Source organism: Aureobasidium pullulans (assembly GCF_000721785.1).
Source record: "Aureobasidium pullulans EXF-150 unplaced genomic scaffold scaffold_7, whole genome shotgun sequence".
Lineage (NCBI taxonomy): Eukaryota > Fungi > Ascomycota > Dothideomycetes > Dothideales > Saccotheciaceae > Aureobasidium > Aureobasidium pullulans.
In genome coordinates, this window is record NW_021941027.1 from 32,447 (window position 1) to 58,107 (window position 25,661).

General features: G+C 49.7%; 12 protein-coding genes across 12 annotated transcripts; 8 read left to right on the plus strand and 4 right to left on the minus strand.

The window, feature by feature from the left end:
• Nucleotides 1-288: 288 nt before the first annotated feature.
• M438DRAFT_334126 (uncharacterized protein) lies at nucleotides 289-1,329 on the plus strand (the record flags this gene model as incomplete). The annotated part of the gene is made up of 1 exon (XM_029903681.1): nucleotides 289-1,329. One exon carries the CDS (start codon nucleotides 289-291, stop codon nucleotides 1,327-1,329), a length of 1,041 nt encoding a protein of 346 aa, XP_029761395.1.
• A 660-nt stretch (nucleotides 1,330-1,989) lies between these two features.
• Nucleotides 1,990-3,310, minus strand: M438DRAFT_192441 (uncharacterized protein). Its single transcript, XM_029899261.1, has one exon. The coding sequence runs from the start codon at nucleotides 3,169-3,171 to the stop codon at nucleotides 2,176-2,178; it is 996 nt and encodes a 331-aa protein (XP_029761396.1). The 5' UTR covers nucleotides 3,172-3,310; the 3' UTR covers nucleotides 1,990-2,175.
• A 141-nt stretch (nucleotides 3,311-3,451) lies between these two features.
• M438DRAFT_344596 (uncharacterized protein) lies at nucleotides 3,452-4,690 on the plus strand. The gene has a single exon (XM_029905264.1). The coding sequence runs from the start codon at nucleotides 3,683-3,685 to the stop codon at nucleotides 4,427-4,429; it is 747 nt and encodes a 248-aa protein (XP_029761397.1). The 5' UTR covers nucleotides 3,452-3,682; the 3' UTR covers nucleotides 4,430-4,690.
• Nucleotides 4,691-5,183: 493 nt separating this feature from the next.
• M438DRAFT_316606 (amino acid transporter-like protein) lies at nucleotides 5,184-7,227 on the plus strand (the record flags this gene model as incomplete). Its single annotated transcript, XM_029902703.1, has 4 exons — nucleotides 5,184-5,632; nucleotides 5,695-6,560; nucleotides 6,619-6,696; nucleotides 6,764-7,227. The coding sequence occupies 4 exons, from the start codon at nucleotides 5,184-5,186 to the stop codon at nucleotides 7,210-7,212; spliced, it is 1,842 nt and encodes a 613-aa protein (XP_029761398.1). The 3' UTR covers nucleotides 7,213-7,227.
• Nucleotides 7,228-7,411: 184 nt separating this feature from the next.
• Nucleotides 7,412-8,334, minus strand: M438DRAFT_404723 (uncharacterized protein; the record flags this gene model as incomplete). Its single annotated transcript, XM_029909739.1, has 2 exons — nucleotides 7,412-7,869; nucleotides 7,929-8,334. 2 exons carry the CDS (start codon nucleotides 8,332-8,334, stop codon nucleotides 7,412-7,414), a joined length of 864 nt encoding a protein of 287 aa, XP_029761399.1.
• Nucleotides 8,335-8,851: 517 nt separating this feature from the next.
• Nucleotides 8,852-10,072, plus strand: M438DRAFT_391230 (uncharacterized protein; the record flags this gene model as incomplete). Its single annotated transcript, XM_029909068.1, has 3 exons — nucleotides 8,852-8,896; nucleotides 8,993-9,127; nucleotides 9,176-10,072. The coding sequence occupies 3 exons, from the start codon at nucleotides 8,852-8,854 to the stop codon at nucleotides 9,809-9,811; spliced, it is 816 nt and encodes a 271-aa protein (XP_029761400.1). The 3' UTR covers nucleotides 9,812-10,072.
• On the minus strand, nucleotides 10,072-11,989 carry M438DRAFT_364353 (malic acid transporter). Its single transcript, XM_029907712.1, has 3 exons — nucleotides 11,252-11,989; nucleotides 10,263-11,087; nucleotides 10,072-10,197 (listed from the first exon to the last, which is right to left on the minus strand). The coding sequence occupies exons 1-2, from the start codon at nucleotides 11,824-11,826 to the stop codon at nucleotides 10,400-10,402; spliced, it is 1,263 nt and encodes a 420-aa protein (XP_029761401.1). The 5' UTR covers nucleotides 11,827-11,989; the 3' UTR covers nucleotides 10,072-10,197; nucleotides 10,263-10,399.
• A 1,664-nt stretch (nucleotides 11,990-13,653) lies between these two features.
• On the plus strand, nucleotides 13,654-15,477 carry M438DRAFT_364354 (putative MFS transporter; the record flags this gene model as incomplete). Its single annotated transcript, XM_029907713.1, has 4 exons — nucleotides 13,654-13,769; nucleotides 13,823-13,872; nucleotides 13,924-14,785; nucleotides 14,842-15,477. 4 exons carry the CDS (start codon nucleotides 13,654-13,656, stop codon nucleotides 15,368-15,370), a joined length of 1,557 nt encoding a protein of 518 aa, XP_029761402.1. The 3' UTR covers nucleotides 15,371-15,477.
• A 782-nt stretch (nucleotides 15,478-16,259) lies between these two features.
• On the minus strand, nucleotides 16,260-17,050 carry M438DRAFT_192489 (uncharacterized protein). The gene has a single exon (XM_029899262.1). It carries the CDS (start codon nucleotides 16,885-16,887, stop codon nucleotides 16,387-16,389), a length of 501 nt encoding a protein of 166 aa, XP_029761403.1. The 5' UTR covers nucleotides 16,888-17,050; the 3' UTR covers nucleotides 16,260-16,386.
• Nucleotides 17,051-17,898: 848 nt separating this feature from the next.
• M438DRAFT_334133 (uncharacterized protein) lies at nucleotides 17,899-20,119 on the plus strand (the record flags this gene model as incomplete). Its single annotated transcript, XM_029903682.1, has 3 exons — nucleotides 17,899-18,068; nucleotides 18,144-19,064; nucleotides 19,120-20,119. The coding sequence occupies 3 exons, from the start codon at nucleotides 17,899-17,901 to the stop codon at nucleotides 20,117-20,119; spliced, it is 2,091 nt and encodes a 696-aa protein (XP_029761404.1).
• Nucleotides 20,120-21,253: 1,134 nt separating this feature from the next.
• M438DRAFT_373685 (alpha/beta-hydrolase) lies at nucleotides 21,254-23,192 on the plus strand (the record flags this gene model as incomplete). The annotated part of the gene is made up of 3 exons (XM_029908441.1): nucleotides 21,254-21,559; nucleotides 21,609-21,820; nucleotides 21,929-23,192. The coding sequence occupies 3 exons, from the start codon at nucleotides 21,254-21,256 to the stop codon at nucleotides 23,190-23,192; spliced, it is 1,782 nt and encodes a 593-aa protein (XP_029761405.1).
• A 455-nt stretch (nucleotides 23,193-23,647) lies between these two features.
• On the plus strand, nucleotides 23,648-25,430 carry M438DRAFT_364357 (xylosidase : arabinofuranosidase; the record flags this gene model as incomplete). Its single annotated transcript, XM_029907714.1, has 2 exons — nucleotides 23,648-25,217; nucleotides 25,276-25,430. The coding sequence occupies 2 exons, from the start codon at nucleotides 23,648-23,650 to the stop codon at nucleotides 25,428-25,430; spliced, it is 1,725 nt and encodes a 574-aa protein (XP_029761406.1).
• Between the last annotated feature and the right edge of the window lie 231 nt (nucleotides 25,431-25,661).

Genomic DNA, 25,661 nt, shown 5'->3' on the forward strand with positions numbered 1-25,661 from the left:
TGTGAATCGTCAGGGTAAACAATACCGGAGCTATTCAAGCTTATGACCTATCTCCAGAGTTCAGTGAGCCCTCGGCGTTATCACCCCAGCTCCGATGCTATGACTTTCTACAAAGCGTTGATTCGGTCCCTGCTCCTACTGTACGTCACCTTTAGGTTTTACGAGAATACGGACTGGAAGTTCAAAATATAAATGGGACTTCATAGCTTCCAACACCTCTCGCTGTCTTCTCAGAATCAATTGCGACCTCATCCGTTGTTTATCCTTACGTCTCACTTGTCCCTCGTCATGATTTTTCCCCGAGCATATGGCGCATTTGTGCTTTTGAGTGCTTCGATTGTATCGGCTCTTCCCAAGCGTCAATCTGCTCCAAGCAATTTCACCTTCAGCACCGTGGGCACGGTTCCTGGAGCGGTCAACCTGGAAAATTTGGCAGTCCGACACAACGGCGATGTCTTGGTGACCTCTATCCGCAGCAATACTCTCTTCCAGGTCTCTCCGTCTAGGAACACGACTGCTAGTGAGGTGGTCCAGATCCCTGATGTGACCGGACTGACAGGCATTGTCGAACTCGAAAAGGATGTCTTCTACGTCGCTGGAACCAACTTAACAGGCTCCAGTTCCTCTCCAGGGTCAAATGGTGTTTGGAGAGTCGACCTGCGCAACTCCTCGATTGATGGCAATGGATGTGTCGTACAGGTGATCGCGCTATCACAAGTGGCAGACCTCTTATCTACCCAATTGATCAATGGATTTAGTAGTCTTGCACCCAATGACACATCCCACCTCCTCTTTTCTGACTCTGTTGCCGGCTTGGTCAGCATCCTGGACGTGGAGACTGGCTTGTCAGAAGTCGTCGTCAAAGATCCATCCATGAATGTCGTTCCAGGAGGATTGAACGTTGGCGTCAACGGTATCGAAACGTATGGCGATCGTCTTTTCTTCACCAGTCTCGATCAGCACTTGTTTGCATCTGTGTCGATCTCATTGTCCACTGGTCATGCTACTGGACCTGTCGTGCCAACCGTCAATATCACCGGCTCGGCAGATGATTTTGCATTATCTAGGGATGGGCGCACAGCATTCATTTCGTTGAATGGGGGCAATGCAATTCTTGAGGTCGATATTGCATCCAAAAGCAGTCGCTACATCGGAAGTCCTCTGCTTGAAAGCATATCTTCTGTTGCGCTGTCTGGAAGCAGAGATCAGTTCGGATCGGAGTCATTATACATCAGCGGAGCTATCATGGTGGACAACACGACCACTATCGGTGGTCTGTTCAAGGCGCAACCTTGCTTCGGGGTCGGATGTGCTGTTCAAGGAATCTGAGCAGAGGATTTCTGGATACAAATTGGCAGAAGCGAGTAATGGCTCTCATCAAAAATTAAGCTTGCCTGTATACCAGAGTCAATCAACTTTGCAAATTCTGCAGGAAATCATGCTATCCAGGCTCCAGAAAACGTAAATCAATCACACGTCGGTGTGATTTTTGATGATCATGTTTGCATAGACAGTTCCTCGGCTTGGCATATGGGGAGATTGAGTATGCGAAGTAAGCCAGACAGCATCTTCTTCCTGGCCCCGCTTTACCACACCATTCTTCGATTCCACCGACTCGGCAACCACGTAGCTCCCGGACGCCTCATTTGCAATCGTATGAGTAGTAACTCGATCCCAATACTTTGCAACGTCCTCATGATACATGGACATATGTAGATTTATCATCTTCAAGCCTTGGACACAAGACCCAGCAAATCCCTCAAACTCTCCGGGCTGCAGATAACCTGGGATACGATGGATCATCTCTTCTTACACTAGGTTATTTGTCTCGGCAGCAACCGTCACACTTCCAGATCTTGGTTCCATCGTCAGGGCTTAAGTCCTCTATGTCTTGGTCGCTGTACGGAGGAGGCAGGATGTAATTAGAAAGGAGTGAGCGACAAACGCGAATAATAAGTAGTGGACGACTACGGGTGAGCTAATCCTGTATCCTTGGCGTGTGCTGACTCATCTAACATGTGGCGAGATCCAGATAATCCAGGCAACCAGTGAACAGTCTTCCGTGGGTGACTTCTTTCGCTTCGAGGCTGGCTTCCAAGCGGTTCCTCTGTGCACTCAAGATCGCTGACGTGTGTGTATGATCTTTTCTTTAGCCATTGACAAAAGGCATGACCTTTACAGCTTGGACATCGGTCCGTCAGACTCCGTCGTCTCTTCCTTGGCCACATCCAACAATTCGGAGCCCGACTTCTCCACCGCGGTAGCCCAATTCGTCCTCGGAAGCTCGAAAATGTCTGTGATGCGAGCATATGATACACCTCCAAGCTGGCCAATGGGTCTCAACACATTCAAGTCGACATGACTTCTTTTCTCGTCAATCGCATTCTCAGCAACCCAGAATCTGGTGGCTTCGATGATTGCCAATGAGCTATGAGGTCCCACAGAGGGCCTGGAAGTCTTGTAGTTGACGACTTCCGTCAGCTTGCCTTCAATCGACATGACGGATTCCTTGACTCTCGGTGGCTTGACGGTCGTGCTGTCAGATTTAGTGAGGCCAGAGAGCGACCATTCAGAAGTGCCGTACGGTGCGTCCACCGAAGTCGCATTGACGGCTTCGATCATATCCTCCGATACGATGTTCAAGACGCACTCTCCGGTTTCCTCGAGATTGCGCAACGTATCTTTTGGTCGATTTGCGCGTCCAGAGAAGCCAATGACAAAGACTGGAGGGTCGTGGTCGACAACTTGAAAGTAGCTGAAGGGTGCCAGGTTTAGCTTGCCTTCTTTCGACACTGTGCTCACAAGACCAATTGGTCGTGGCGCAATTCCGGATACCAGCAAGGTATAGTTGTGGAACATAGGCCGACCTTCTTCAAATGGATCGATCTCAACCTGCGACTGGTCTTGCTTGCCCTTCACGCCCTCGCCCCATTTCCAGTCCGGCTTTCCTGGTTTGGTGACGCTGATTGTGGATTCTGGTTTCCAATCCGGCAAGTTCTTTTCGGTACCTCCAAGTGATGAGTAGTCGACTTTTGGTGTTGATTGATTGTGTTGAGAAGACGAGAAGGAGCGATTCATATTTGCAGGGATTCGTCTGGCCGTTGCGCAAAGATTTCTCCGAGACTCGCTAATGAATGCCGGTCGCCATAGAAGAGGACTGAACGATTGCATGGATGCTACTTCGGGCAGTCGAGAGAACAGAAAGCTGAGAATCAATGGTTATCGACGCTCTTTTGCAGATTGAGATTTCGATGCAGAGGACGAAATGCTAAACGCCTCCGTCGGAACGCGCCCTCCGAACATGTCTCCGCGGCAAGATATCGGCAAATCTGGCCGTTTGTCCGATGATAAGCGCGCTTTACCGCCGTGCCGCGTTTGTTGTGCGTTGCGCACTTCCCACACAAAGTCGTCTTCTTCTTCGTGGTCTACATTTCAAAAGGAAAGTGAGATTCACGGATTGGTCCTTACTTGTCTCTGGAGCGAGAAGTTGCACCATCCGCGGACCCCGTATCAATATGTCATGAAGGATTCAGGATGCGAAGCTTAACTCAAACTTGTTCGAGATAAGACTGAGGGGTTGTCGCTACTTCCTCCAAAACCCAGCCTTGCCCTCAACCCGCTCTCTTTGCCAAAGTCACAGTCACCTTACTGAACACACTTCGTCTTTGAATAAGACATAATTATGCTGTCTACTATCACACTTTACTCACTGCTGCTTCCACTGGCTGTCGGCGCCGCATTGAAAGACACTCAGGCCCCGCTGGTTCAGAACTCTCTAGACCCGTCGCTTGAACATGGCAATTTGACCGGTCTGCCCTTCAAGAAGTTTTTAATCGAAGAAATGGGCGATGTCAAATACTTGCTTCATCACCATGCCGCTAAAGCACTATTGGGGGACCGGTCGTACGTCCTCCTTCGTCAGGCAGAGATCCAAGAACGAGAATCTGCGGTCTGGGAATATCTTTGGAATCACGACTTGTACTGTGAGGACTGGCCAGAGTCTTCATCTTACTGGGATGGACCTCCCAAGATCTACATGTCTGATGGTCGCGTTTTTGATGCTGATCCGGAGCATGTGCCGCAAGATGTGATTGTCGCTTTGCAAGAACTGGAGGAGCAGGAATCAAAGCGTCGCATGGAGCTTAGACGTCATCGTTACTGCGAACTCACCAGGCCAGATGATGCGTCGGATGATGTCGTCGAAGCTATGCCTGACACAACTGAAGACGAATGGAAGATCGACATCCCAGAAGAGTACCTACGATACCTGATCCCCAGAAGTGTTCAAGATGAAGAAGACCAGAGAATGGACAGCTACTGGCAAGAGAAGCAGAAGGAAGACGAGAAGAAGATACTGGCCGGCAGAAAGTCCGTGAGAAACGTGGAGTTACCTGATCTCAAAAGGTGCAAGAAACTGGACAAGAACTGAAAATCGTCCGAGGAGGAGTAACGCTTGGGTAGGAATGGTTCGTGTTCTAATTATGATACAATGGAGTTTTGCAGGTTTTTCGAAAGATCAATTCGCAAGACCATTTCTTCCTAGGCTTCAAGGAATGGTTCCGTCGCCAATCTATTCATATTTCTCGTTTTGTCAGACAATCCAAAACTGCCATACAAGAGAGTGCGAGACATGTAGACGCGTCGAATACGATGCCCTGCAGTGATCCGTTGCGCGCCGGATAAGCGGAGCCCTGAAACAAGCTTTCACAAGCATTTTGGGAAACCTTAGTACACGAGCAAGCGATAACACCTTCTCGATTGGGCACCTTCCCAGTCAATCAGACCTTCTTCTCAATCCCAACATGTTAACGGAGTGACTATTGCACCTCTGAATCACGACGCCTACAGTGACAAAATTGCTGCGTTCGACCGACCAAAACTATTCTTACATCAAGTACTAAGATCAGATCGCAGCATCCAGCGAAAACTACAGTTGCATGCGTTCGGTTATAACAATACGGTATTCCCGTACCCCGGGAACTTCTAATCCGAGTTCATTACTTGTTTCCAGAGGATTATCGCGCTGTATGAGTAACGCTGCAACGCTGTCCGGCATGTTCGGCACTCTACATTGCGTACGCAAGTCTTCTCGATAACAACGCCATCCCAATCACCATGCCCTATAAGTACACTCCCTCTTGCTCCGTGTACCTGCATGAGACCTGACTCGACACATCAACAATATGGGGTCTCAAAATCTTGCCAACCTCGCCCTAGATGGTGGTGATCCTCGCGAGCCAAAGAACCCCACGCTGTTTGCGCTTGACCATGGCCATGAGAGTGACCACGCCGAGGGTTTCGTCATTGAGGCGGCTCTGGTTCGTAACGACCCGACCATATTCTTCGAAGAATATTTGCATTACGCCGCCATCACTCGCGCCGAAGAGAAAGAGTACGAAAAGAGTATCGAAAAACCGCCATTCTCAATACTTGGTGTCATCAAGAGCCGTTTCTCCAAGGGACATGTCCATCGATCCGACGACGATGACGATGAGCCAAAGTCACAGCATCTCACTGCTTCCACAGTCACTGATGCAGATTGGAGACGCGCATCTCGGGCAACGAGAACGGCAAGCTGGAGCTCAATCTTCTTCTTGATCACCACGGATATCCTGGGACCTACTGGTGCTCCGTAAGTGGTGGTGGACCTGGGGGCTAGATGTCTTTGCGGATCCTTTGACTAATTCATGATAGGTGGGCCTTTGCAAACACAGGCTACGGACCAGGCGTCGCTCTCTACACTGTCTTTGGTGGATGCGCAGCTGTATCTGGCTGGTATGTTTATCTCGTCTTCCTCGACATGGACTCAGACCGATACCCGATTCGTGACTTCGGACAGGCCTTCTTCCGTGTGTTTGGCTCCAAGATGAGACACATCGTGAACATCCTACAGACACTTCAGATGTTCCTACTGGTCGCCGTCTTGATCCTCAACAACGGTGGTGCCATCTCTCAGATATCAATTGGAGACAACGGAGTGCATGGCAATGGGCTTTGCTTTATCGTCTGTCTACTCATTCTCACTATTCTTGGTGGAGTGCTTGGTCAAATTCGCACCCTTCAACGATTTGGATGGCTTGCCAATATCTCGGTATGGACAACCGTCATCACTTCTTTCCTCGCAATCGGAGCCGCTGCTGTTTCAGAACCCAATTACGCTACAATGTTCAGTTCTTTCGGAGGCAAAACATCTGCCTACGGTAACACAAACTTCCCGAACGACACTGTCGGGAGCCACATTCCCATCCGCACGTTCGCAGGCACTCCAGAGTATGGCTTCGCTTCAGGCGGTACAGGGTTCCTTGGAAGTTTCCAAGGCATTGATCAAATCGTCTATGCTTACGGCGGCGCTATGTTATTCTTCAACCTCCTTGCCGAGATGCGCAATCCTTGGGACTTCTGGAAGGGAATGTTGTGCGCGGACATCTTCATCTACTTGGCTTACATGTTCTTTGGCATTTTCCAGTATTCGTATCAGGGACAATACACTTACAACACTGCTATTCAGAGTGTCAGTGCGTATGGCTACCAGACTGCTGGTAACATCTTGTCTATCGTTGGTATGTTGATACTTCGTTCTCCACCTGTCTGTCACAGGTACTTACACCAAATCCACAGGTGGTCTGATCGCTGCCGCTCTATACGGCAACATCGGCATAAAAGTAATCTACAGTAACGTTCTCATGGAAATCTTCCGTACGTATTCGCCCTCCCCTTCAATCCTAACCACCTTGACCAACCTCCTGACACAATTCACAATCAGATTTCCCACCCCTGACAGCTAAAGCGGGAAAACTCATCTGGATAGTCCTCGTCCCCATCTACTGGTCCCTTGCCTTCATCGTCGCCGGAGCCGTCCCAGAACTCGGCGACTTCAGCAGCTTAGTGGGCGCCTTCTGCATTGGAAATTTCACCTATACCTTCCCAGCGCTTCTGATGATTGGTTTCCAAATCAAGAAGGGTGCTGTTCTTCCTGAAGAGGGATTCGACCAAGCCACTGGGAAGTACGTTCGTGTTGATAGTGGTGTGAAGAGATGGATGCGTGGATATCGCAAAACGTTTTGGTTCACTACAGCCAACATTGTTTACTTCTTGGGCGCATTAGCGGTGTGTGGGTTGGGTTGTTATGCAGCTATCGAAGCGTTGATTACGGCGTTTAGTGGTGGTAGTGTAGCGACGAGCTTTAGTTGCAAGTCTCCTTATGCTGCATAGGGTTTCTATAGCCCTGATCAAAATCTTGCCAACCCACTCTCTTCTGTCCAGCTCACTACTACTCGCGAGACAACCATCTGGACTCGCGGCAAAGACGGAAGCCCCTCCGTCGCCGACACACAAGCAAGTCATGGTGTTTTCAACAGCCTGATGATGTGCTTTCGACACGCTAACTCGTATCATTGCGTAGTATGGACAGCTAAAGCTGAACTCTCTGCTCAATGTCCCTCATCTTCTCTACCGCCTTTCTCGCGAGACCCCTGCAGTGCTCATCAATATCTTCCTGCTCTGCCAATTCTGCAAATCGCTGCTTCCACAAAGCCCAACGATCAGCATTGAAAGCCTTTCTCATCCTCTCATGAGGTTCGGTGCTGTGAATCACGCTTTTGTCGAAACACAATCCGAACAGCTTTTCACCCGCAATTGACATCCACGCCTCAGCAGGAGGAATGTACATTTTCCATTTATCTGCCATTTCCCTCTCATCATCAAAAGGCAGTTCAATCTCATTGAAAGCATCATGTGCATGATACATCATGCCAATTCCGAAACTACCACCTCTCTGCATCAACGTCGCAACAAGCACGGTGGCATTCAGCAATTCCTCTTCCTGAGAATGCCACTCATCATAAGTCATACCATCAGTACCATTGATCTCTACAGTCACATCAGTCAACTTTCTTCACAACCAAGCATAGATAGAAAACCCAACATACGAACACCATGCTCCGCGAAAATCCACCCGAAATCTGGCATTCCTCTCCAAACCACCTCTCCAGATCTGATAACTTTATACCCCTTTTCATTGACCACATCAGGAAGTTCGCGGATTGCGATTATAACATCGGCCAATTGTTGTGTATGCGATGCACCGAAATGTTTGGTCGCGTCGGCGAAAAGACCCCAGATAGATCCTACACTTGCTCGAAGGCCGGAGATTAGACGAGGGGAGACGATTTCATTGATGCGAGATGCGGTGGAAGAAGCGGAGAGTTTGTTGTTGAGTAGTTGTTCGAAAGCGGAGATGATTAGAAAGTTCTCCTCCTTCTCGAGGGGATCTTTTTGCCATTTCTCTTGAGAAGCGCGTCGGTTTTGTACCCAGGAAGATATTGTTGTAGGCATGATTGTTGTAGAATTAAGGGGGGGTATGTCAGGATGTCACAAGGATATGTTCATGATAAATGTATCGGTGTTTCATGTCAAGGGTGGCGGCGGTGAACGCTTTGAGTAGTATTTGAGTCACGAAGGGGTGTGGCTTGGCAGTTCTTTTTGGTAGACCGCATACGTATCTTGATCACCGACGCTGCTCTTGTTCACTTGTTCCTTTGGCGACAAGAATGCATCTTGTCTGAGACCAGGCGGACAGCATTGCTGTCTCTCCTCCGTATCTGGACTGAGGAAGACATGAGGAGGCGAAGCTTCTTTCCCGACTGGCCAAAAGTCGTGTCTAACCATAAGCTAGTTTAAGCTCGCGCTCCTCCTTGTCTTCTCCTTCTCTCCTCCTTCTCTTCTCCTTCTCTCCTTTGTATAATAGTCTATAAACTAGAGTACAGTTCTCTTGGACCCTATTAACTCCTTACTTTCTAGCTACATAAACTTCGATCATCTCATCCGAAAATAGCTTTCCTCTATATAGAACATGGGCGGCTTACTATCGACTTTCCGAACTGAATTGCCGTTAGAAGTACGCGTATTACAACAGCACGCCGTCCGCCTCTTGGACCTGCCGCCGGAGATTATTCTAGAAGTGACCTATTGACTTTCACAAGACGACATTAAGCATCTGCGCGCGGTTTGCAAATATCTGGATGCAACCCTACTCGCAACATTTGGAGACCGCTATTTTGGTCGTTTACATCTGATACCCACACCGACGTCCCTCGACATTTTGACGCAGATTTCTACGCAAGGCCGCGTAAGTGATCATGTGCGCGAGCTGTGTATATGTTCTTCTATCTACCAGTTTTGGGGTCCTCGGCAGACGCGAGCTCGGGCTGCAGTCAGACGGACCAAACCGCAGTTGCGCGTTCTGAGTGAGACTGAGCGTCCATACCCTGATCCTTCGTCGCCAGAACAAGAAGTAGCTAATGTTTGCGCTGAACTCGTGCGCGGTGAACAATTCCGGGAACAGCTCACAACAGCGCTTCGAAGTCTCAAAGTTCAACGGATCGAGGTGCAAGGATGGCCGAGGAATCCTTCTCTAGTTCTCGGACTCACGGAACTGATGCACACCACGGGCAGAAATCCTTTTGAAGACAACTTTTCTGGCATTTCACCTGCCTGGGAGTACGAGACGTTGAATATGGTGACACGCATGACGGAACTAGTATTTTCTGCTGTCAAGGGAAGCGATACGCCTTTACTCGCCATGATTGTCGATAGGATCCAGATCGATCAGCTCAAACTCACTCCCGACCTTGGAAGCAATCTCCTGCACCTCAAACATGTCGAGTTCAGCATCGCATTGTCAGATCAAAGCCTTCAGTTTTCAGATCAGAAAAGGCGATTTGATCTTTTTACTCTGGTTAATCATTTGCTCTGTCTGGAACAACTTTCTTTGTCAAATTGTCCATACACCAGAACGATTGGGTACCACTGAATGATGCTCTAATGCACATTCACCCTCAAAAAGTCAGAAGACTTTGTCTAGGCTTATTCTGGGATGCTGCACCGCAAGTGGTGGACTATTTGAACAACTCCTTACCGAATTTACAGGATTTAGAGCTTCAATTCACCACAAGCAAAGATGGCAACAAAGCATGGAACGAGATGTTTTCTGGACTACGAGATGTCCTGTCTTTGGAGCACCTGAGCATTGATGTCGATGGTCATATAGGTTGCTCGCTACGTATTGGTAATACGCTACGCAGAAGAAGACGTATGATTCCGGATTGTTGGAGTTGAACTCTGCGTTCGTCATACTGGAATCAATGAACGGCATCTCGTTGGGCTTTTTTGTGAAATGTGAGATTTCCTTGTATGTGTCTAGGAAGTGTCAAATATAAGCGCGTGATTCTAAAGGTATATGTGGTGATTGGGGGGAAACGTACAGCCGGGTATGTCGGCGGTTTCGTCCTGCCAGAAAGATTCGCTTGTGATGAGTATAGAATGCGTTGGAATGAAGTGTAGGAAAATTAAAATCTTAGCATGAGAAATATTTGGAAGAAGAATAACCTGTCCATGGTACTCAAGCAGCATGAGCACCCCATCTGATGCCATTCATCGTTTTGTCCTCATCTTTTCCAGGCCACATGACCTGACCCTTTCGCACTGCCAAAATGTGAGCAATGGCTGTAAAGAACCACATAATGACAAGAGCAATGGTAAGAGCGCTGCAAAGACCATTGATTCCAGCGCTGGACAGAGCACCTCCAGCCTGGATAGTAGCCAAAGTCATGCCGGCATTTGGGAACACAAAAGCCCACCAGTTCAGAGTAAAAGACATCTGTTTGGCTCCAGCAATCACAGAGATCGTCGACACACAGAAAAACCAGAAAGAGAAGAGGAGTAGAAACAAACCAGCCATAATCCCCAAGACCTTGATCACATCTTCGACGAGAAGTGAGGTGATGCCAAAGAATTGCTTTCTCTCGAAGACTGCTGGTGCTTGTCGGCCGAGGGAGATGAGGGCAGCTGCAGTATATCCGGCTGGTCCAACGGAGACGTACATGCCAGGACGAGTGGAAGGGTCAGGGAGGGCGCTAACCATTAATCTTTGAGTGTAGATGGCATACATCATCAGAGCGACACACCAACCCATTCCCTGGAGCATGACGCCAGCAAGCCATATCGGAACGGCCGCGGTATGCGGTTGACTCGGAATGATGGTACCTGCAAGTGGCCCAATGACTAGCAATGGATAGATGGGGAAGATCCTTCGATAAAGTGTCAGATTTTCGTTCATTACGGCAGGCAGACTGAACTGAGAAACAAGACGAAAAGAGGTGCTGGAAAATAGAGGAAAGAGGAAGAGGAGGAAATGAACAGGCGCGTATTCTCAGAGCGTGATTCATGATGCGAAATCCATCGATGTACGTACCATGCAGGCATCGCATTGTTCACCTTCAGTCGCTCCAATTGGAACAGAACGTAGTACTGTCCAATGCCGACAATCAGCACAGCAGCCACATACATCCAGAACAAGATTTCGAGAGCCTTGACAAGCCACGGTCCGGTGTTCGGTACACCATATAGTTGTATGCAATTGAGGAGTAAACTAATCGTCACCCAGTAGCTTCCGAAGAAAAGAGACTCGACCGGGTGATGGAGCGAAGCCAGGAATTTCTGCGGTACCAGAATGAATCGGGTAATGATGATGGCGGTGAACGCGACAAATAACACAATGGCCAAGATAAAGAAGATTTTGCCAATGGTTTGTAGACCAGTGAAGGTGTTTGGTGTTTGACCGAGGACTACTGCGAGGGCTCCGGTAGACATTGTGCAGGCGAACCAAGGCCAGGTGAAGTGAGCGACGCGATCTCGCCATGTGACAGTTTCCGGTGGATAATGGTCGATTCCATTGGGGCTGTCGGCCGATTCTGGGTCGTCACACTCGCGATAACCATCGCGTTTGCGGTTTGAAACCCCTGTTGTTATTGACCCGTTCTCTGACATTGCGGGCAAAGATTGTGGGAGTGATGGGATGAGAGAGAAGTCCGGCCAGATACAAGAGAAACAGGTAGCTGTTCACTGACTAGGTGCTTCAAAGTCCTGGCTGAAACCCTGGAAGTTTAGATGGACCACTCGTCATTCCTGTCGCCCGACTCGCACTCCGTGGGGAGAGAGTTGACTTGTTTCTGCTGAACATGGTTTCCCATGACTACTTGGCGCTTTGATAACCTACCAGACGTCATCCTAGATTTGACCGTTGAGCTGAATTTGCAGATATCGTTTCAAACACGGCAAGTTGTCGTGTGACAAAGAGTCGCATGCTCTGTGGTTTTTTGAAAACCTCTATACGTCAAGGTCTCTTCTTTTCCAGCTCCATGAGAGATGCCAGGATGGTAGAAGTTGTGACGGTGAGGTCCAAATAATTCCGTCGATCGACGCGTAAGGTTGTGGCTGCCAAGAGTTCCAGGGCTAGGGTCGAGCGGACATGACGCGATTCGCCGAGCGCTGCCGGATGCCGCCGGCACTCAGGATTCAGGAAGCGACGAGATTCTGGGAAAGTGCCCTCAATTCCTTGCAAGTTGCAAGTTGCAAGACTGCGAACAAGAAGGCGCGACGAGTCTTCGACAGATCGCAACAAAGCCACTCGATTCGATGCAAAGCATCCAAAGATGATTTCCACATGCTGAATTTCGACAACCGTCGGGAGCCGGTCGCATCGACGGGACCGACCTATCAAGAGGTTTATACCATTGCCAGGTTCTGTGAAATGTTGGAAAGACGATATCTCGTCTCTCAGGCAAGCAAATGGTGCGATGCTCCACGACTTACAGTTTCTTTCTCATCCCATGGACTTGACCGATTGAAAGCCACGAAGTTCAGGATGGCAACAACCGTCGTCACACAGCACTGAAATACTCGGATCAGCGATTGATCAAGGAGCTTGACATGCTGCTGGCTGTGTGCTGTCGTAAAATCCTTGCCGAGTACAGGAAGGTCTGAAAAGAACGACGTTGCGACCATTCTCCTCTACTGGCTGCAAGAATAATATGCCCTTTCTTTTGGTTGGGCTCCACATGGATCGCGTCTTGCCGACAGAGAGATATTTATCATGGTTAGCGAGATTGTCGAAAACAAGACCGATTGGGATGGTCGAGAACAATACGAACGACTTATCAGCTGTGGACGGCACAATCTCGAATTCCTCATCGCCAAAATCACAACCGCAAAGCGCAACACTTTTCTCACTCTAGATATCGCCATAAAGCCTGGCATTGCGTGCTCAGGTCAAGCTACCACGCCTCAATGCCCAGTGTCTTGTTATACTTCATCCAAGAAGCCCGCCCAGACAATCTCACCCCAGAATTCCTTGTGTCGCAAATACGTGGAGACGGCAAACCACCACTTTCTTACCACATGTTCCAAATCCAGGTGTGCTTTTAGCTTCTTGCATAAAGATCTAGTCCTCGATGTTCGAATCAAGCCATCACAGTCTCGAGTGGCATCACATAGGTATTGTCGAGATGTTGAAAAAGAGAAACCATTCAAAGCCGCGCTCCCTTGGCAACGCCAGTCCAAGAGATTCACACCGTCGTCAAGAACAATGAGACTTTCCACAAACTGTTCTCGGGTTACTTGGCCTACATCGTCTTTGTATGCGGTACTTTTTTGTTCGAATCGGTAGAGGTAATAGAACGCCTCATCTTATGATTGAAGATGAGGTGATTAACTTGGCAGGGCAGGAATGGTTGATATAAAGAATGGGGACACCAGGGCATTATAATACGGTGTCAGAGCCGTGCTTTCTCCTGTGAAGTTGTGTTACAGAGCAAGATGGCGGAGTTCAAGACTGCCAACCCCGACCACTATCCCATCCCTAGGGATGATGAAGAAGGCTTGACAATTGAGAAAGATTGGACAGAGGAAGAAGAGAGAAAGGCGAAATGGAAGTCAGTAGAGACTTCCAACCAATCTGGACAGGTTGATGCTTACTCCTTTCCAGGCTTGACCTCCTTGTCATGCCCATTTTGACCCTCGGTTTCTTCTGCCTTCGTAAGAGACTTGTCTGCTTCCCACACCGCACGAGCTAATAATCCATCATAGAACTCGACCGTGGCAACATCGCAAACGCCATCACAGACAACTTCAGAAGGGATGTCGGCATCACTCAAAATGAGTTCAATGTCGGCCAGCAGATGTTATCTCTGGGTATCGTCCTCTTCGAGATCCCGTCCAACATGATTCTTTACCGAGTTGGCCCTGGCAAATGGTTGACTCTACAACTCTTTCTCTTTGGTACCGTCAGCACCTTCCAAGCTTTTCAGAACAACTACGCATCCTTCATCGCCACTCGCTTCCTCCTCGGACTAACAGAGTCTGGCTTCATTCCTGGCGGTCTGTGGACAATATCGACCTGGTATACTCGCAAGGAAACGGCGAAACGTGTCATGGTCTTCTACTTTGGCAATCAATTCGGCCAAGCTTCCGCTAAGCTCCTCGCTTTTGGCATCCTCCACATGCGTGGTGTCGCTGGCAGGCCCGGTTGGTTTTGGTTGTTCGTGCTCATGGGTGGCTTCACCTGTTTCTGTGGTTTCATCTTCGGCTTCTTCCTCCCTGATTCTTTCCGCAACCCGTGCTCGACCTTCCTGCCCAAGCGAGCATTGTTCACGCCTCGTGAGATTCACATTCTCCGCAACCGTGTTCTGCTCGACGACCCAGCCAAGGGCAAGAAAAAGAAGAAGATTGGTCTGACCGCTTTCAAAAAGGCCTTTAGCAACTGGCGCATGTGGGTTCATTTCTTGATCACATTGTCGAACAATGGACCTCAGCGTGCGTTTGATACCTATGCCCCTTCCATCGTCAAGGACTTTGGCTTTGGAGGTCTTTCTGCCAATGCTTTGGCGGCTGTTGGTCTCTTCCTTCAAATCCCCGTCTCGTATTCTTTCAGCTATGTTTCTGATCACTAGTAAGTCCTCCTCTTTGCACCGTCACGATGCTCGATACTTATATTCCTTTCCTCAGTTCACGGCGCGGCGAAACCGTCATGGCGGGCTTGAGTCTCCACCTCTTCGGCTACGTCCTCAACCGCATCTTCACCGAAATAGACAACCGCGGCGTCCGCTACTTTGGCGTCGTCTGGACCCAAACCTTCGGCACCTTCTCCCACCCCCTGAATATCACCTGGATGTCTCTCACCTGCACCGACTCTGAAGAAAGAGCTCTAGCAATGGCGATGGTCATCATGGGCGCCAATATCGCCGGTATCTACGGCGCTCAAATCTTCCGCAGTGATGATAGTCCGAGATATCGCAGGGCCTTTGGGGTTAATATTGCTGTGTTGGCTGTGGGTGTTACGTTGGCGGTGGTGAGATTTTTGGATGATAAGATTAGGAGGAAGAAGACGAAGAATGCTTTGCCGGAGGAGGACTCGGGGTCTGGATCTGAAGTCTATAGTGATGGGGTGGTCAAAGTGGCTGTTCCTGCTGATGAACAGCCGCAGCCTATTGCGTTGAGTGGGCGAAGGGCTTCGTTGTCAAAGGCGGATATCTGATTGGCACATGATTGTAGAATTACAGTGGCATCAATTGTTGGCAGTCACTGTTTCTGTTTCTAGATGCATCGTGCGATAGATAGAAAGAGGAAAATGTACGTTGAGAGATTCATACTCAAGATGCTCTGCTGTTTCGGCTCGGCTGCCACTTATCGATCACGTCACGTTGGGTGTTGCTGGCTTTTTGTTTGAATGGTAACCTCGAAGGTAGTGATCTGGGTGCACGTTCAGAAATCAAAGTATCAGAAAGCTATTTTCGGTCGTCGACGACCATACTTTGGCTCAATTTCTCCCAAATTTCTTAAGCCGAGTACAAAATACTAGAAAAGGACATTCTATAATCTCTTGGAGTACAGCTACCCGTCGTTGTCGCTATATGATAAGAATCAAGTCAGAAACCATTGCCAGCCCTACAACCCTGTCCATGCACACCATACCACCTTGCACAAAATGCTCAGACCACACAACGATATCATGCATAAATTCGGCCGAAGTATTCCTTGCATGCATGGGTACAAGACCAAAAACTCGGCCGTCCTCTGGCGAATTTAATCAATAGCGTGGTTTTTAGTATTACATGACTGTCTGCCACCTCTGCACTTCTTCTCTTTTCTTCGCTTTTTTGTTGTTCGTTGGTACAAAATTTGGTTGTTGGATTCGCGATGGCGGCTTCGGTGTTGCTGTATGGCTGGTACGTCATGATCACGGTAACATCTCTTGCCTTGAGGTGAGTACAGCTTGAGACGAGTACATTGACGTGAATGCGCTGCGGGCCTGTAAGAACTGGTTGTCTGGACCTGGACCTGGGCAAGATTAAAGATGAGAATGCTTGCTACTTCCGGAGTTCATCAAATCCTAAGCGTACTTCCTCGGTATTGCCTCCTGGAACCAAAGGAATATCTGGATGTACCGACGAACACGAGTCCAGCGATAACTCCAGCTCGACTATCGAATTCACCTTCATGGCTAGTCTCTTCGATACAAATGACTTCTGAGCGTTGCGTCTGCTCAAGATCTCACTGACGGAATGAGATACCTGGTGTGGTGTGGTGTTCTGATGGCTGTGGCAGTTGAGTCGAGACAGACATATCCCAGCACGTCAATATCTCACCTGAATGATCGCGGATCCAGGACTCCGGCAGAAATGGTCGATATGAGGACGAGAGTACCAGGTGCTGGAACATCCATTCGAAAGGAACCCGATGAATTCGAATGATCTGGATCATTTGCTTCAAGCGACCAACCAAGCACGCGCACGAAACTTCCTGGAGCATATCCGACCAAGTCCAGACGGTTGGACACAGCGTTCTGGTTGACCAGCGGCAACGAACATGACAACCCTGGTGGATGTCAAATCCAGGACTACCGCCGCAAGCGCACCTCAAAAAACTACCGGATAATGTCTTATCCGAGAAGAGACAAACCGGTGTGCAACGGGGATGGCAGGTAATTTGCCAACGTTCATGGAGAACATAGGCTATGTCGTGAGATCGTTGATTCGCGGGTCGTGATCGCATAAAGCACGGATGATAGGAGAAATGGCACTGATACCGCTGGTCATGGGCTTGCTCGCTGCATCATCCAGAGTCCATTCTTGTCAGTCAGCCAGGTTCAATAGATCTGATGGCAACCGGCTCCAGCTTCCAGGAATGCCAGGGACGACAGGAATACATTGAATGCCTGGATGGTCTCGAGATAAGCACGATACCATTCCTGTCGACGAACTTACGGTACCGACAACAGGGACTGCTGGCTTGCAGCGGCCCTTAAAACGTTTGACGGATGTCAGCAACTTCGCGTCCAGCGTCTGCCTGGCGATGGCGATGGCGATGGTCGAGCTGTTTCAAAGCATCAGGATCTCGTAAAATTGTCCAATGACACACTGCAAGGAGACAGTTTGGTCAATGCTGTCGAGTGATTGCTGTGCGATGTGCCGACGCCTTGAAATGATGCGCCGACGGTAATAAAACCTCGCAGCTATGCGAAAGCTTCGAGAAAAGCCTGCCGCAAGCTCACCCGCACTTGACCGAATCAACCAATCAACTCGAGAGGAAGGTCCGAAGCCGAACCAGCCGATCGTGGAGGGAACGAGCCTTTCTCGAGTCAGAATGCGGGGTGTCTGGGGAGATCCTCTTGACAGTCGACGTTACCCTTGCCTTGCAGACTCGATTTTCGTGCGCAAATTGACCTGGATATAGAAACCAAAACTTCTCTGTAAGTCTATGACAATTACTCGATCTTCTGACCCACGGACGGCCCTTTCATCGGACTCTAAAGAGGTCTTGGCGCGAGGCGGCAGACCCAAAACGGCAAGTCTAGACAGGGTCCACGCTATCCACCTATTAGGCTGAGTCGATGGAAAAAGTATATCTAATCAACTCGAACCAAGCTTCAAAGGGGTTGCCAAGTAAGTATGACCGAGTTCCGAAGTATTAGCAGCACCTTTAGATCCGGGACATTTTTTGACAAGCCACTTACATGCCTTGTTTCCCTCTGTTTGTCCGCAAGACTTTCTTGTAGCGTTCAACATGGACGAACAGAGCATCCGGTCGTCGCAGCGTGTCTCGCGATCATGCGTCGAGTGCAGCCGGCGAAAGATCAAGTGCGACAAGAAGATCCCGTGTAAGCCATGTGTGCGCCGGAATCTCGCCCACGAATGCCAGCGGCCCATCACCCGCGTCCGGGGCATGCTTACAGTGTACGTCCAGGCCATGTCCCCTCTTTCAACACCCCTCTGCTTGCAGTCCGTCTGAACATCAACTGACCAAGTCAGGGCGAGCACCGTCGACCGTCTGTCTGCAGACTCCGAGGACAATACCGTCGATGAACTGCTCAAAGAGCGATGCGCTCTCCAGGCGCAGATCGCCGAACTCGAGACTGCGCTAGCCCTGTCAAAACCATGTGGGCATACTCACGGCACTAAACCAGAGTCGCATCAAGGTCAGACGTCCATGGCCGCCTTCGAAGACCTTGTACCTGCTCTTGAGCAGTTCGACCTCCAAGTGTCGCACGATTCGGACCCTGTTGCCTTGTCGGAAAAAGACATGGCCGATCGCCTATACGAACCCTCGACCGACCCCGTCTTCCTCCTCCTTCCATCGAGAGAGATCAGCGAACAGCTAGTGACGTATTCGCTAAGGACGCTTGGTTGGTTACACGGTGCTGTGCATGCGCCCGAGTTTGTCGCAGAGCACGAAGAGTTCTGGAACCAAATACACAATGGTGTCCCGCTAGACGCCAAGGATCGACCTTGGCTCGCTCTATACTTTGCTCTTCTGGCCACTGGTCTGCTCTACCTAGATCCTGAGGAAGTGCCTGCCATATCGGATCTACCTCAGCTGAATCTTCATCAGTATCAGCAACATGATGAGATGAGATATGCCGTTCACACGTCACGCCTCTGGTATGAGGTTGCTCTGAAAGAGGTCGAACGCTATGGCTGCTCGGGTTCGCCATCTTTGAGAATTGTACAGGCGCTGTCAGTACTGACTCTCTGCCACTCCAACTTTGGCGAACCTCAACGAGAGTGGCTGTTCACCGGCTGGGCAGCCAGTATCGCGCGCTGTCTCGACATGCATCGTCTGGGCAGTGAGGTTGCTCATGCTCGACACTTAAGCAACAGGCCTGAATGGTCGACTTTTGAAAGACGCGAATTGGGTCGTCGCGTTTGGTGGACTTATGTAATTCGAGACTGGTACGTCAAGGCCACTCACTAGGACTCAAGCCCTCCATACTGACACCTTTTCTAGGCTAGGCAGTTGGTCTCGCCCACCTGCTATCACTCCAGCCAGCTTTTGTTGCAAGTTCTCGACTGAGAACGAGGCTAACCATGATGTGATCATCGAAACACCAACGCATACTTCAAGCCCTTCGCCACTCGTTTACCAGTCCGTCATGTGCCGATTGTCGTACATCTTTTACATTTACATCAAAGTCAACACGCATCAGAACGCATCCAAATTCATCAAAGCGCTGGAGGAGATTGAGATTGTCAAGAGGAACCTGCCCTTGCATTTGTCGAACAAATTCCCTGCCAACATTGATGACGAGGAATGGGAGGCCACGCATAGCTGGATCACTTTCCAGCGATTCCTCATAACCCATGGCATCGAGTTTATGTTGCTCAGCATCGCACGTACCTTGGCCATGGGAAATATCGGCAGCGAGCAAACCCGTTATCGCGAGGCAGCCATGGCTTCAGCTATGAGCATTCTACACAGCTACCTGTCTCCGGTGCCGCGAGTATATAAGCTTGTCTGGACAATTTCGGCTTCGACTGTTGCAGCTGCGGTATACACATCTCTGGACATACTCATGAACCCCCAGGACTACACACCTCAGAAAAGACAGGAGCATGTTCATCTGCTGAAACAAGTTGTCCAAGAATTGAGCAAGTACAGCCACGTCGCTATTCACGCCGCAAAGGGCTCGGCATCAATTCAAAAGCTCCTGGCACGTCTTGAGCAGAACTTCTCCATGTCCCACCTCTCTGTTCATGACATTCTTCGCCATCTGACGACCCAGGAGATGCCTTCAGCCGCTGGCACAACAGGAACTGTGGCAGATGGCTATGTCCTGCCAGCCCAGACGATTCCAGTACCTACGGATGGCTGGAATGAGATGATGGTTGGTCATGATATGACTATGCCACACATGGACCAAGGCCATATCGATGGACTGCTCGGTCCTTCCGACACCTGGGACAGCTTCATGGAGTTCCCGACTTTCCATCAGCACTACAACGGGTGAAACAATACGCGAACAAGATACCAACAAGCGGGACAAACGTTGAGTAGAGTCATCTACATGTCCACAATATCTGCCTCCTCTGTTCGAAGCTCTTCGACAACTCGAACTCCGCTCGCCAGCCGAGAAAGGTTTGACGCCAGAACTGAAGCAAGCAACTTTCACCACGTCGTCAGTTCACGAAACTCGGCTCGCTGTACCACCCGATATCCCAAATAGCGTGGGCGCGGATTTACGACAAGCAGCCTCCAGCCTTGTCTCTTAGTTTCCGTATCATCTAGAACTCTGTTCGCTGCGACTGTCAGCTGGGATGGTGTTCAGAACATGGAGATATGATGGGTGATGAGGCTTTCACCCATGTCCGCCGTCTTAGTGCGGTACACGGCATCTCAATCAATGTCTAGGTCCGGTTTGTCAAACATCACAGCTTCTAGGGAGATGTGCCTTATTCAGGAGTAGCAATGTTGTCTTCTCTTGCTCGCAAGATGAGCGAAGGAAGAATGGTCCCGAGGACTCTGTAGCATTTGAAGCTTCAGAGTAGAACCGAGGCTATCTAGTTGGCCCACTCGGTAATACCAGTCGCGATATATCCTGAAGACGACACATGAGAGAATGCTTAGCAGAGGCACTCATCAAGAACTAAGGAAATAGCCTAGGCTAGATCTTACCAGACATTACAAGTTACACCACTCCCAACATGATCCTATATTGCAGTCGCATATAGTTGACGAATTGAAGTGTTGTCGTCGAGACGATGATCTCGAGATTGGAGAGTTTACAAAACGCAGGAACAACCTCGGCTCAGGGCTTCTCGGAGTTCGGACAAACCCTGAGGCTCGCAGCTTGGCAGAACTCGGGCGAGCGCGGGTCAGCTCCAGCTTCCCCGGAGACTTTTGCACCTTCCTCCACATGCCGACAAAACATCAAGGTTGCGTGTCAACACTTGCTCAAGAACTTTAGTAGACGTACAATGTAAGCAGCGGCCGGGTGCGGTCGAGCAAGATCATGTATGTGAATAACAGTCGATCTCTCTGGCCCGCTTGAGATGGAGCCATGAACATAATACTCCACCCTTTCGCTGCTGGAAGAAGAACCCTCATCCACCTCGACCTCCACCGCACATTCACATCCACAATCATGCCCGTCGCATTCCAAGTCGCAAACACAGCCACCAAGCCCCCAACTATCGGCGACAATGGCTACCAAGGCTTCAACCCTCGTAAAGAAACCCTACCTCAAGGCTGGAAATTCAGAGAAGACGCTCGTCCGCTTTCTGAAGATATGATCGTTGAGCATGATGTCGCTGTCAAAGTCCGCGATGGCTGTACTTTGTACTGTGATATCTTCAGGCCTGTGGGGAGTGATGGTGCTGAAAAGGTGCCTGCGATTGTTGCGTGGAGTCCTTTTGGCAAGAAGCATAATGGTATTGAGATGATGTCGAAGGTCGGGTTTTGGAAGGATTGATTCATGGTGTAAGGCTGACTTGTCACAGGTGAAATGGGGTTGTGGTGTACCGAAGGGAGCGCTCAGTGGTCTTGAGAGATTTGAGGGTCCTGATCCGGCGGAGTACTGCCCGAGGGGTTTTGCTGTTGTCAACGTCGACGCAAGAGGTGCAGGTGATTCTGACGGTTCTATCGTCATCATGGGCAAGCAAGAGGGTGAAGATGGGTACGATTGCATAGAGGAGTTGGCGAAGATGGACTGGTGAGTCTATACCATCTTTTTCAGGTTTTCAACTTTTTCATGGTTGTTTTTGCGATTGTTTACACAACCTTCTCTGGCACTTCCGCAGACGTCTAACTTGTTCTGCAGGTGCAATGGCAGCGTCGGTCTTGCAGGCAACTCACATCTCGGTATCGTTCAATGGTTCATCGCCGCTCAGCAACCACCATCGCTCAAAGCTATCGCCCCCTGGGAAGCATGCGGAGATCTCTACAGAGAACAGTTTGTCCGTGGAGGTGCCTGGGACAATGGCCTTTTTGACTTTATCATCGAGCACGTCATTCGTGGCAAGAGAGGTGTCGAGGACTTCAAAGAGATGTACCGCCGTTCGAACACAATGAACCCGTACTGGGAGGACAAGCGCGCCGAAATCGAGAAGATCAAGATCCCAACTTACGTTGTCGCTTCTTACTCGAGTTTCGTACACACCATGGGCTCTATTCGCGGCTGGATGGAGGTCAACACAGAGAACAAATGGCTCAGATGGGATCCTTACCAAGAATGGTTCGATCTTTGGTCTGTCAGAGAGTCGATTGATGAGCTCGCCGAGTTCTTCGACCACTTCTTGAAGGGCAAGGACAATGACTGGCAAAAGACTCCGAAGGTCAGAATGTCTTCTCTACCTTTCGGAGACAAGGATGCCGTCTACCCCATCGAAGTACAAGATTTCCCCATCCCCAACACCGACTACAAGAAGCTGTACCTTGGCGAGAAGAATAATCTCCTCGAGTCCGCACCTACCGAGAAGAGTGTCGTATCATACAACTCAGAAAGTGGCAGCAATCCCGTTGCACACGCAGCATTCAACCTCCGCTTCGACAAAAAGACGAGATTGATGGGTTTGCCCAAAGCCGTCCTCTACATGTCTTGCGACGACTTGGATGATATGGTTGTCTACGTCTTGATTCGCAAGCTTGACAAGGACGGAAAGGCAATGATTGCCATCAACATCCCCTGGTCTCACGCACCATACCCTGACACGGCATCTATCCCTGAGTCCGACTACAGCAACCTGATGATCTACTTCGGTCCTACTGGTATTCTACGCGCCTCTCACCGCAAGACAGACCCCGCAAAGGCATTGCACCCCCAGTATCCCTTCCACACTCACGACGAAGTGCAGAAAATCACTCCCGGCACCGTCGTCGAGCTTGAGATCGGTCTCTGGGCCATGGGCATGGACTTTGAGGAAGGTGAATCTTTGAGCGTCCAGGTTTCGGGCGAGTATCCTCTAGTTGATGAGTTCAAGGGTAGAGGACCCAAAAAGGCTCAGGTTGAGGAGAGAAACAAGGGACAGCACAATGTTCATCTTGGTGGTGAATATGCCAGTCATGTCATCTTGCCTTTCGTTTGAACAGACGGCTGAAGTAGTTGCAAAATAGATACCCCATGAGAATCAGCACATCCTTAAGCAATGTCGCAATATCCATCATTAGGCAATACCGGGTATGCTCTGTGAAGAGGCGCAGCAAATCTGCAAAGAGCGCACAAACTCCAAATTTTTGGCGCAATGAAGCAATGCAGGACACTGTATATCATGTCGTCGATACGAGGCTCGGAGAGGGGAAGATGTGCACCCCGCAGTTTCATGATCAGCATCATGAAGAATGTGAGGGGTCTACTACGAATACTCATTTAGCCTGATATGTTTGCATGCATGGGAGAAAACTATGGTCGTATTGCAACCTCATATGGCAAGAGGCTTCAGCGGCCAAGACTCCCTGCAACAATGGTACGAGGATAAATACATCGCGACTCGCTCCTTCCTCAGATCTCTTGACCAAGACAAATCCTGAGTTTTGCAAAAAGATGAAAGCTCTTTCCTTCTTCACGGCTGCCAGTCTGACTGGAATTGGCAGTGCACAACCTGCAAAGCAACAGAACTCGACCATCTACAACCCCATCCTTCCCGGCTTCAACCCTGATCCAAGTTGTGTATTCGTCAAAGAATGGGACAACACCTTCTTCTGTGCAACTTCAACCTTCCTCGCCTTTCCTGGTATCCCAATCCACGCTAGCAAGGATCTCCAAAATTTCAGACTCATTGGCCATGCTTTCAGCAGACCTGAGCAACTTCCCGCTTTCGGCAATATCACTGGTCAGCAGCAAGGATGGTACGCGCCGACATTGAGATACCACAACAAGAGATTCTGGATCATCAATTCTTGTGTCGGAGCTGCCACGGGATATTGGAGCACTTCTGACCCATACAATAATGATGCTTGGACGAACGTTACCCCGACCGAGATTCCTGGCTACGATCCTGATCTCTTCTGGGATACGGATGGCACTGTCTATTCGGCCTTTGCCAAGACTGTTCAGAATGATCCTTTCACGACTGAGATCCACCAGGTCAACATCAGCATGCCCTCCGGAAACACAACTACAGATCGCTTCTTGTGGAATGGAACTGCTGTTCAACCTCCGGAAGGGCCGCACATGATGCTCAAAGATGGTTATCACTATCTTCTCCTCGCAGAAGGTGGCACGGCACAAGCTCATCAAGTCACCATTGGTAGAGGCAGGTCTGCTCAAGGACCTTTCGAAGCCAACCCGGCCAATCCTATCCTCACTGCATACAATACCAGCCAGTACTTCCAGACGGTCGGTCATGCCGATCTCTTCCAAGATGCTGCAGGCAACTGGTGGGGTGTTGCATTGGCTACTCGCTCCGGTCCTGAGTACGAAACTTGGCCGATGGGCAGGGAGACCGTTCTGTATCCTGCTAAGTGGGAGAAAGGTCAATGGCCAGTACTTGGAGGACCTGTCAAAGGCAAAATGTCAGGTCCGTTGCCACCAGCAAACAGGAACATTCGCGGCACTGGTGCTTTCATCAAGGATCCTGATTACTACAAGTTCTCCCCTGGCTCTTCCATTCCTTCGCACTTCAGTTACTGGCGCTTTCCGAAGACCGAGAACTATGCCATCTCACCCAAAGGCCACCCGAACACGCTGCGACTCCTCCCTTCTCGCTCAAATTTGACCGGTGATGCCACTGCCCTCCCGACCGATGGTATCACTTTCATCGGCCGCAGACAAACTGATACTCTTTTTACCTACAGCGTCGATGTTGACTTCTCGCCCTCTTCTGTCGGTGATGAATCAGGAGTCACACTCTTCCTCACGCAGGACTACCACGCTGATCTAGGTATCGTGCGTCTCAACAAGACTGGAACATACCTCCGCTTTCACGCCGAAGGTCCAGGTGCCCCAACAGATACTGTTCTCCCAATTCCGCAGAAGTGGAACAAGCAAGTTTTGACATTGCAGATTCAAGCTTACAACACAACACACTTCTCCTTCTCTGCTGGACCAAAAGCCGGTAGAATGCAACAGATTGCTACTGTTCCTGCTACCCTGGTATCCAATGGGTTTACTGGTGAGTCTTTCAAGCCCTCGAGAATTGAAAGTCGTATACCATGCTTACATTGGGATAGGTTCTTTCGTCGGCGTTCATGCTACCAACAATGGTAACACAAAGAGCAACACTCCTTCGTATATCAGCAACTGGGTCTATCAAGGGCAGGGACAGTACATTGGGAATGGAGAGTTCTATCCTAGCAACGGAAAGAAGGGTGGAGCTGGTTTCTAGTTGGGCGTGACATATGAAGAGAGTCTCTACTTCCTCGAGAGGTGTTACTCATCTGTATTGCCGGCTTCTCATTCAAAGATCGACAATGTTCCGAAAGCCAAAATAATGGTATAGGCTAAATTGATGGGGCCCCATGTTCTCCTCAAGATCGTCGTTCCCCACATTCTCAGCTACCGACAGCCCATGTATCATCAGCCCTCATTCAAGACATATATATATGTAGGGAGGTTT